This window comes from Zonotrichia leucophrys, chromosome 4 (assembly GCF_028769735.1).
Source record: "Zonotrichia leucophrys gambelii isolate GWCS_2022_RI chromosome 4, RI_Zleu_2.0, whole genome shotgun sequence".
Taxonomy (NCBI): domain Eukaryota; kingdom Metazoa; phylum Chordata; class Aves; order Passeriformes; family Passerellidae; genus Zonotrichia; species Zonotrichia leucophrys.
Genome location: NC_088173.1, coordinates 44,566,148 through 44,576,246, shown reverse-complemented (window position 1 = coordinate 44,576,246; position 10,099 = coordinate 44,566,148). Strand labels below are relative to the sequence as shown.

The following is a 10,099-nucleotide window of genomic DNA, read 5'->3' as shown; positions in this document are numbered from 1 at the left end:
AAGCTGAAAAGGTGACATACCTATTTTATCTCCTCCCATGCAGGCCAGCTTTGAAGCAAGGTGTAAGATCTCTGAAACACCCCCTGCCATTCCATTTCATGACAGAAGAAGTTTTTATCTACCGATTTCCCATTAATTTCTTATTAATTATAGCCAACAGCCTAAGCTGAACCCAGACTGACTGGCTTGGCATATCAATCACCTGGAGGAATAGCATTGGGATTTTCACACAGTGGCTACGATTTGCCAGGATTTTTTGGCAGGAGAAGTTTTTTCCAGACAACCTCAGGAAGTGTGAAAAACCCACAGTTCACTGGCCAGAGATTGTCAGCTCTGTACTCTTCAAAATCAAGAGTACCCTGATGATCAGAGCAAGTAAAGCCCATGAAGTAATTTAAGAAGGGTGAATGTAGTGTAGGATGTTGTTTCACAAAGTATCCAGCTGCAAGGCAATTGCTCCCCAAAGAAACCTTGCAGAACAGTCCCTCTAAAGCTACCATGAGGATGCAGGGAAATAGGCAAGGATTACCAAAAGACGCCCCAAACAGATTGTAATATTGGCTAACAATATTTTTTACTTATGTCACTGAGATATGCATTTTACTCCATGTATCAAAATGTGCCTTTACTTGACTATAGCAATGGTTCTGACTTCAGAAAATGTTTTCCAAAATGTTTACAGGGAAGTGCTGGTGGATGGTCTGTTAGAGACTGTTCAAAGTAAAATAATTTTTGAACCCCCCTGATAATAGGCAGTACTGTGTGGCTTCCTCTGCAGAAATAAACCCCAAGTTTCCTGTTGCTGGGGCTGCTTTGCACCCTCCTCAATGTCGATGAGGCAAAGGATGGAGGCTTTGGGGCATCTTCCATTGTCCAAAAACCCGGATGTACTCAGGCCCCCTGCAGTTGCCCAGCCTTGGCTGCCAACTTTGGAGCAGGAAGGCTGAGCACTGGGAGGAAGGGTGTGCTGGGGCTGTGCCCAGTATTTCAGTCCCTGTCAGTCCCTGGTCTTTAGTGTGGGATGAAGATGGGTCTCACTGAGTAACTACAGCAGGTGACAAGGAAAATCATTACTGTCCTACAGCCATGCTCAGTCTCTTTTGAGAGATGTTGCTTTCAACTGCTCCCTCTGGCTGTCTGCTTTTGCCCTCTTCTGAAAAACCATGGTGTTACATCGGGGAAGGCGCTCTTGTGTCTCTGGGAGGTTCCCACTACCACCCCACAGCCAAGGAAACACCTGAGAAGGGCTATTTGTGATGGGGACCACCTGCCCCGTCCAAACAGCCAGCATTGATCTCTGTAGCTGAAAATGTATAGTTCAAAACTCCATTTGAATGGTTCCTCAAAGTGCACCATTGGTTTTTAGGCTTCTTTTAAAAAGCATTTTAGCAGTTCTTTACAACCTTGCCGGCCTGAAGCAGCAGTGTGTACCCATACTTGCCTGGTCACATGACCACAATTAACATTCATCAGAGTAGATGGGATTTTTAGGGACAATTAATTTTTTGTTCTGCACCCTCAGACAGTATATATCACTCTTCACTTGAGTTCGTGCACTTACAAGGTGGGATGAATGACCTTAAATCACTTCAGGGGCAGCCTCTGCTACCCCAGAGTGAAGAAACACCTGTAGATAAATCACTGCTGCCCTTAATTTAAAAAAAAAAACAAACAAAAACAAAACAAAAAAACTCCATAACACAAGGAACATAATGTAGATGTCTATTTATTAAGTCTAAACTAAATCTTTTCTCAAAAACACACAGCTCAGCCGAGCCAAAGAGCAAAAGGCTACAGAAGAACCTCTCCCAGGCTTGGTGACTACCTCTAGCTCAGCTGTAAGCTTGCTGTGGGTGTTTGAGCATGAGGGGTGGGCAGTGTCACCCTGCCAACCCCCATCCTGCCAGCCCTCATCTGCTCACCCTTCACTGCAAGGAAAAAACAGCTCCCTGCTTTGCTCAATATTCTGGGAAAACCTTTTCCTAGGGAAACTTGCAATCTTTATATTCAGTGGCCTCTTGTGCCATTTGGAAGGTGAGATTTGAAAGAGCAGGGCCAGGCAGCATCGTGGTGCTGAGCAGGGGGCTCGGGGTGAGCATACCAAAATACTGTATTCTCCCAGATGCAGAGCCAGGGTCACAACAAAAAAATTCCAGATGCTTTTGCAGTGACTGTGCAAGGAGGTAATGCTGGTTTATGTGCATGCCATTTATACCTGAACTAGCCACTTTTATACCTAACCTCTCCATTCAGGCAGAGCTCCCCAGGACCTCGAGGAAGCGGTGGGACAAGATGGCAGCAGTGCCCACGCCAGCATCAGGCAGAATTGGGCATCTTTCAACAGGCACAAAACATTCCCAGCAACAGGCTTTTTATTCCACTAGATGGTGCCCAGCCCTCGCTTAAGGATGTTGCTTAATCTTTTGGACCTGGTATGGTCAGGACTGAGGATGGAGGGGCCTGTGCACTGTGCTGGGGCTGCAAACTTCTTAGTTCCAACCCTGTCAGCAGTGAGACCCCAAAACCATGCTCTTCATTTGCCAGGCAATCATGCCGAGCCCTAGACCCCCAGAGCATTGCCGTAGTCCATAAATCCAGGGGTGTGATGTGCCATGGCAATTCTAGGGGTGAGTTATCCAGCCCAGACTGGCAGCAACTCTGCAGCACCTTTTAGTCTGAGCCGGATGGGCCAGCATGGGAGGTCCATGAGCCCTTAGGGGTCCTCTGCATGCTGCCCCAAGCCTGGGAAGCTGCAGGCAAATCCCTGCCACAGGCTGCCTACATCTCCATGTTTCTCCAGCACTGGGACCAAGGTACACAGAGCAGCTTCCCCAGAGACACCAGGGCCTAATGATCTGTTGGGGGACATGGGGGGCACATGCAATTTTGACTTTTTCTGCTGGAGAGCATGAGCAGTAGCAAAGCAGAGTCCCAAGAGCTGGTGGTAACTGATAGCACCAGTGAGACACAGTGCCCTAGTGTTCCAGCATGAATCAACTATGTATGAATTCTCAGTACCAAATTGCTGCAAGAACCTATGGATGTTTCATCCCTGGAAGTGTTCAAGGCCAGCTTGGATGGGACTTTGAGCAACCTGGTGTCGAGAGTGGCATCCCTGCCTGTGTCAGGGGAGTTGGAACTAGATGATCTTTATGGTCCCTTCCAACCCAAACCATCCTGTGATTCTGTGTGCCGTAACAGGATCTGCCACTTCCCTGCATGCAGGTGTGCAGAGGGCAGGGAAGCAGGTACTCTGTGAGTACTTCACTGACATCACGGCTGCTCCTACCTGCTCCTACCTACTCCCTGCACAGGCACAGCACAGGTGGTGAGTCCCCTCCGCATGTGCTGAGGCAGTACCTCTCCCCTCAAGGCTCAATGCCTCTCCCACTGTGCCGCTCCTAAACACGCCTGTTTTAGCAGCTTCTCAGACAGAAAAAGCAACCTGCAATTGCATAAACAGTGATTAACTTTGATTAACACTGAGGGCATGGCTCCAGTGTGTCGAAGCCCGGCCAGGCCTGTGTGCAGGGGCCAGTGGCAGGAGTGGTGGTGGCACAGTCAGAGTGCTTTGATGCTCCTGGAAGGACAGTGTGGCCAGGAAATGTACCATCAGGAGGGCATGATGGGGACTTCTTGCTGGGGGAAGTGGATGAACTGAGGGGGAGGATGCTCTGTGGGCCTCCCTAGCAAGCCCAGGGATGCTGGTGGCTCTGGGCAGGATCTGGTATCCCAGGGGAGGGATGTGTAGGGCTTGTTGGCCAAATTGCAGTCCCACAAGAAATGGCAGGGCCAGGGATGCACTGGGGCCAGAAATCCCTTTATGCCCAGGGACCAGCCCACCCCCAGCATGCTGCTTGTGGCAGTGACTGCCTGAAGTCCCATTGCAAACACCAGAGTCAGCAGATCCACAGGTACAGAAATGCCTTTATTTCTCCAGTAGGCTGAAGTGAAACTGCAAGGACAGAGGCTTTTTCTCACTGCTTCTTTAGTTGCTTCGCATCAGTGCACAAACATCGCTACCCTATGCCCTGTAGCGCAGCTGCTGTTCCCTGGCTGTCCAGCACAGCACACCCGTGCATTCCTGCTGCTGTGCCATGTGCAGCCTCCCCCAGATTAACAGCAGATTGCATGAACCAGTGATTTTTGGCTCCTGGGCTGTGAAGCACTGTGTGCCCCCCAGCAACCTGCCCCTCACCCAGGCAAGAGCAGAGCCCGCAGGGGGGATACCAAGGGGGAAAACACAGCGAGTTGCCCCCCAGCTCCACCGCTGGAGCCTACTGGGGTGAATACCGGCCACGCCTCAGAGGGGCCCCTGGATCCAGCGGCCTTGGGGGTACCCTGGGGATCCCCACCCTGAGGGCTGCAGTCCCGTCTGTGCACTCTCGCTGTGGCTGCCCCGGTCCCCCTCGGAGGACTGGCTGCTGTCGGCACTCCCGAGGCCGGGATAGGGGCCGTGGGGACCGCCGCCCGCCCCGCCAAGGCTGTAAAAGGCCCGCTCACGGACATGGAGCTCGTCAGCACGTTTCACCTGGTCCAGCTGCCGGCTGCGGCCCAGTGTTGCAATGGTGCCCGGCGCCCCGGCCCCCAGCCTCCTGCCATGGTGCCCGGGCAGGCGGCCACCCCCGGCCCCCAGCCCTGCTGTCCCACTCTCTGCACCTCGCCCCTGCTCCCGGCCACTGCCGGCTGCCATGCTGCCCGTGGCTTGCCCTGCCTGTGGAGCGGGGCTGGCTCCTGCTTTGGCAGCTTGAGATCTGCCGCCAGCATCGCCATCATAGCCGCCAACACTTTTCTGGCCCCCACTCGACACCCCGCCGCTGGGTTTCCCACTTGGAAATGGTGCTTTGTCCGTCCTGGGTGTCTTGTCCAGCCCTGCTCCCCCTGGACGGACCCTCATCCCAGCCCCGGGCCGTGTCTCCACACGGGGGGGAGTGGAGGTGGCTGTCCCCACTTCCCCACTCCCTCCTCTGCCGAGCACAGTGCCCATGCCTGCCCTGTGGCTGCCGGCTGTCACTGACGGGGTGGTGCGGAACCCCTCAGTAGGGGCTGGGCGGATGCTGGCCCCCCTGGCTGGGACTGTGATAGTGGCCTCCACGTCACCCCTGTGGTGGGGGCTCGTGGTAGCCACATGGTCTGGCTTCCCCTTGGACTTCTGCCCCTCTCCTCTCACCTCATCATCATCTTTCCCATGGATGCTAGCCACTGTGGGGCTGGTAATGTCACCACTAGTGACTCTCCAGGGAACAGGGGTTGTCAGTCCTCTATCAACACTGATGGTGGTGGTGGCACCTTCCTCATCCTCTCCAGTGAGACGGCTGTCCCTGAGGCTGCTGGTAATACTGTCCCCATGGGTTGGGGTGGCTGTGGTGGCCAGTCTTTCAGGCTGCCTGCGGGCAGGCATGCTGTCATCTTCACCTCCACTGGGTGCCACGGTGACGTCCAGCCTGAGGGGGGGCCTGCTGCTTCCCACAGAGGGGATGCCATCATTCTCCCTACTTGCTGTGACACCAGCCTGGGTGGTTACCTGCTCCCCCATATGGATGTTGGCTCTTCCAATGAATATGTTTACCTCATCATCCTGGCCTGGAGAGACCTGGGTGAAACCCTTGGCCCTGTCTGTGCTGCCCAGGCTCCCGTGGGTGATGGTTACGCTGCCTGAATCGGGGATGTAAGCGTATTCATCCACACCTGCAGCATCCACTTGGACATCCTCCATCTTCTCAGTGACAGAGGACAAAGCAGTGCCTCCTGTCGCTGTACTCTGCTTAACACTCTCCTGCCCTTGGCCAGAGACAGTGGCCTCTCCGCTGCCCTCATCCCCTGCGCCTCTGGTAGTAGGGGCCCTCCCCCTCCCCACAGTCACGGCTCCCCCCTCCAGAACCACCCTGGGGATACCATCATCCTTATTCTCACTCCTGACCCTGGACCTGTTCCCCACCACAATCTCACTAGGGCGTTCACCCTGAGGGAGAATGGGAACACCGCCATCACCTTCCACCACCAAATCCAGATCGCCGCTGCCCTCTGAGCTGGATGGGGTGGGACCCATGCCACCCCCACTGCCACGTGCGCGCATGCCAGTGCCAGGCTGAGGACTGGGACCATCCTTGCTGATGCCTGGGGTGCTGCGGTTTTCGGGACTGAAGACAATCCCATACTCAATTACTTCACTGCTGCTGTTGTCACTGTGCTCTGGGGCTGTGCCAGCTGACCCAGCTGGTGGCTCCCTCCTGGCATTGCCGTCATCCAGTCGGTGGCTGGGGATGATACTCTGGTGGTCAGCCTCTTCTTTCTGTGTAGTACACACAAGGGAGAGGTCAGGGTGATGGATTGCTGCTGGGGGTACCCCAGGCAGGCCAGGGTCCCACAGTGTCCCCTGGCTCCATCCTTACCTTTATCTGCGTCTGGTTCCTCCGCGTTGAGAATGAGTAGACATATTTGAAAATGTAGAAGCCATGCTTGGCATTGCAGCTTTTCAGAAATATCTGGTAGGGAAGAAAATAACCAAAACCCACAATTTCCTTATTAATTGCATTGGCAGGAGTTTCCCTTTCTGCGTCTGGCACTGCAGTAGAGTCCCACCAGTACCCACTGAGGCCCCAGGAGGTGGCAGAAGGATACACACCCGGTGTTGTCCCACACAGTTCCCAGCAGCTCTCTCAGGCAGCGGCAGTGGCACCTGTGGGCAGCAAAACACAGGGAAGAGCTAAGGCATCAAACACTGCCTCAGCACACAGGCAGTGCTAACTGCTGACCACCCACCCTTTCCCACCTTCAGGGAAGGGTGGGAAAACTGCATTGATTAGCCACCAAATTCCCAGGCACCAGCTGGGGTGCTGACTTAAAGACAGCAGTAGTAGGAAAGGTCAAAATCCTGTTTCCAGGATCGGAAAACTATTGTGAATTTTGCTAGAGCATGATTGTATTGCATGCTAGCCTTCATATGGTGTTGTTGATAAATAACAAATAACCTTTTCCTGGAGACTGCTGCTGAGGATTTTACCACAGAGCATTTTTAATACACAGCATCATTGCTCACAAAAGAATGCTCCATCTTACTGCTTGGATCTGCCTGTGCTGAGTACAGAGCTGGTTAACTGGTGGAGTTTCCAGTGTTTACTAAGCTACTGAGCAGCAACCTGTGTGTCCTCACAGCTGAGTTTCTGTACATGCTTGCAGGTTTGCAGCTCTCCCTGATTATCCTGGCATCTTTTGGTGGATATTGGCCAGTGCATCCCTCAGGGCTGGGGAACCTACTAGTGGGAGCATCCTGTGAGCCCCACAAAGCCATTTCAGGCATCCCTTACATGCCAGAGTGAGAGAGAACACCATGGAGGAGAGTCCTCTTTGATTTCAGAAAAATTAGTCCCTGAAACGTCCCAAGCCCAACTGAAGGGGCAGAAACACACCCCAAAGTATTGAATATCCCCAGGTTGTTTCATTGTTTGTGAATAGTGTGAAAGGACAGATTACAGCTCTGGTCACACAGCATAGCATTAACTCCCATGTGTGCTCCTATCTGAAAAGAAAATCTGTGATGATTTATTGCCTTCCCCTGGGCTGCTCTGCTACAGACCAGGTTGTAAGAGCTTGCTCTATGGGGTAAGAGACACATGGGAGGGGCCATCTCAGGAAGATGAGATTTCCCTCCTCCTTACCCTGACTTAAAAGCAAGCCTTTTCTAGGAGCAGACTTGCATTCTAGCTGTGTATTTAGTAATCTCAGTAACAGTTATGCAAGACAAAAATGGCTCATATTATATTCATCTTAACTTGCCCTGTTTTTAGTTAAATCTCTCAATATTTCAAATTAGGAGAGCTGGAAAATAATTGTGGGCACCCCTCTGACCACTGTTCCCCACACAGATAAGATGAGCATCCTCCCCGCACCTCCCTGCCTGTGGCTTCATTCAGGCTGTTTGCAGGCCAGAAGCACCAGGCAGATCCCAGACCCACAGAAATCCAGGAGGTACAGCCACCCAGATGGACACTTGTGCAATGCCCTGATTGCTAAGCTGAAGGAACATGCTCAGCCACCCCAGTGCTAATATATATTTTTTCTTCTGGGGTCACCTCTGCTGTTCACGTTACTTCATTCCCCAAGCACCAGAGGTGGTATGCACAACTACAACCTATGTTTTCCCACTGCTGAAAGCATGCCAGGATGCACTGGATAGCACATCTCATGCTTCCAGCAGGAACCCAGGAAAAGCCATACTCACAGGTGTGGCGAGGGCTGTGCTGAGCAGGCACAGGCACAGACAGGCAAGGAAAGTTTGCATCTTGGGCTGCTCCTGGAGGTACAAAGTGAAGCATAGCTGCAGTTAGTATTCCTGGGACTTGTGGTCCTCAATAATCCTGGTTAGCAGCAACCTAAAAGCTCCTGCTATCCCAAAGCTCCCATGGCAGCAGGGTTTTGCAGCGACCCTGGTTTTTCCCAGGCTTTGTGGTGGCCCTTGGCATTGTCCTGCCTCTTTGCATCCCTCACAACAAGGGCAATGCTCTCACCATGTGCTTAGGGCACAGCCAGCTGCTCCAAGTGGGAGCTCTGACACTGGCTATTAAAACTGCCTAACTTCCTCTGTCAAGGCAGCTTGGGTGGATATTTGTAATAAATGATCCCCGAAAGTTGCTGCAAGTTAAGCTGTTCATAAATCCCAATTAAGAAAGCAGCAGGCTTTAGGCTTTCACAGCACTGATAAATGGCAGCAGGCAATATCTCTATTGGCCAATTCTCATTTCACCCAACCACCCTTGCCTGGGCTTGCAGGTCCATCCCAGAGACTGAAGCCATACCAGTATTGCTACAGGAAACACCAGAAGGAAATACATGCACAAAGATCAGCAGTACAAAAGCAATGTAAGCTCAAGAGATGTGCGCAGCCAAGGATCAGGGTGTCCCCATCCCCACTGTGCCTTGCCCAGAGTGAAAGCAGGAGAATCCCTGCTCAAGGACAGCAGAGCTGAAGGGCTAGGGAGAGACAGGGCAGGAAACTAGGTGAGAAGATTACCTTTTCCTGTCGGAAGCAGGTCCCACAGGCAGACTGTGGAGCCTGTGCCCACTTTGCTGAAATTTAAAGTTGGCCCCGGGTGCACAGAGCCAATCAGCTCCTGCCCAGGGACATTTGTCAGCTGTGGCAGCACTCACAGATAACCAGGGGGAGTAATTTCCAGCTAAAAATGTGTTTGTGGTAAAAGACAGCTATCAAATGTTCCACCTGGCTGGATAAACAGAAAGCACAGTTTATAAATATCTGTTCTGAAGGCAAAATTGCTCAATGATTAGTGCAGATCTTAGTGTGGCACACATCCAGCTTGGTTATTGATAAGAGGGTGTGCAGTAGGTCTTGGCTTGCTCACTGTGACCAACATGGGAAAGCTGGCAGGGCTGCAGAAATGGAAGGGCAAGATCCAGAGCCAGGCCTGGTCCTGGCCCTTTGGCACAGAAGGGCAGTGTTGGCCAAACTGAGAGCCTCACCATGCTGTGTCTTCTGACACTTGCTTTTTGGGTTTCAGCCTCAACCGCTCTGAGTTAAACCTGTGCAAGCACAAAAGAGAAGAAATATGTATGGCAAAAAAGAAAAAAATATGTATGTTTTTCCCTGCACTGCTTGCACAGGTCCCTTTGAGCCCTACTTCATTACAAAGAAGTGCTACAAGGGCGTGGACCATGTACAAACCCTCCTTCTCTCCACCTATACTTTGGGTGGCATTGCTGGTCACATACACCCTTGCCAAGAAAGGCTCCCACTGCTGCAGCCAGCCTGGCTCAGGCAGTCACTGTGGAGGTGGTGGCAGCAGCTCCCATCCCACTCTCCATTCCGCCCCAACCTATACCCTGGGAGCTGGCACAACGCCCACGTTATCACCAGAAATGCTTAAACCATCAGCATCCAGCCTCAAGCAGGAATAAATCCTGGAGCCAGCGGGAAACTGACCCTAGGCACTGGCCAGGGAGTGGCAGTCGGATGCCACCCCACAGGGCAGCCAGCCCACATGCCTTGGCTCCTGGAGGAGAGCCTTTGCCAGGTGCCTGGGGGGCTGACGCACACAGGGCTGGGCTAAGCGCCCTGTAGGAGCAGGACCTGGCCCCTGGCAGT

General features: G+C 52.7%; 1 protein-coding gene across 1 annotated transcript in view; it reads right to left on the bottom strand.

The window, feature by feature from the left end:
• Positions 1-3,976: 3,976 nt before the first annotated feature.
• LOC135447432 (ovocleidin-116-like) overlaps positions 3,977-10,099 on the bottom strand; it is a 30,405-nt gene continuing 24,282 nt past the window's right edge. Inside the window, exons 2-5 of the mRNA XM_064712370.1 lie at positions 8,222-8,293; positions 6,626-6,679; positions 6,393-6,485; positions 3,977-6,292 (exon numbers count right to left, since the gene is read on the bottom strand). Coding sequence (XP_064568440.1) covers positions 4,304-6,292; positions 6,393-6,485; positions 6,626-6,679; positions 8,222-8,281 — 2,196 coding nt within the window. The 5' untranslated portion in view covers positions 8,282-8,293 and the 3' untranslated portion in view covers positions 3,977-4,303. The remainder of the gene's footprint in view (positions 6,293-6,392; positions 6,486-6,625; positions 6,680-8,221; positions 8,294-10,099) is intronic.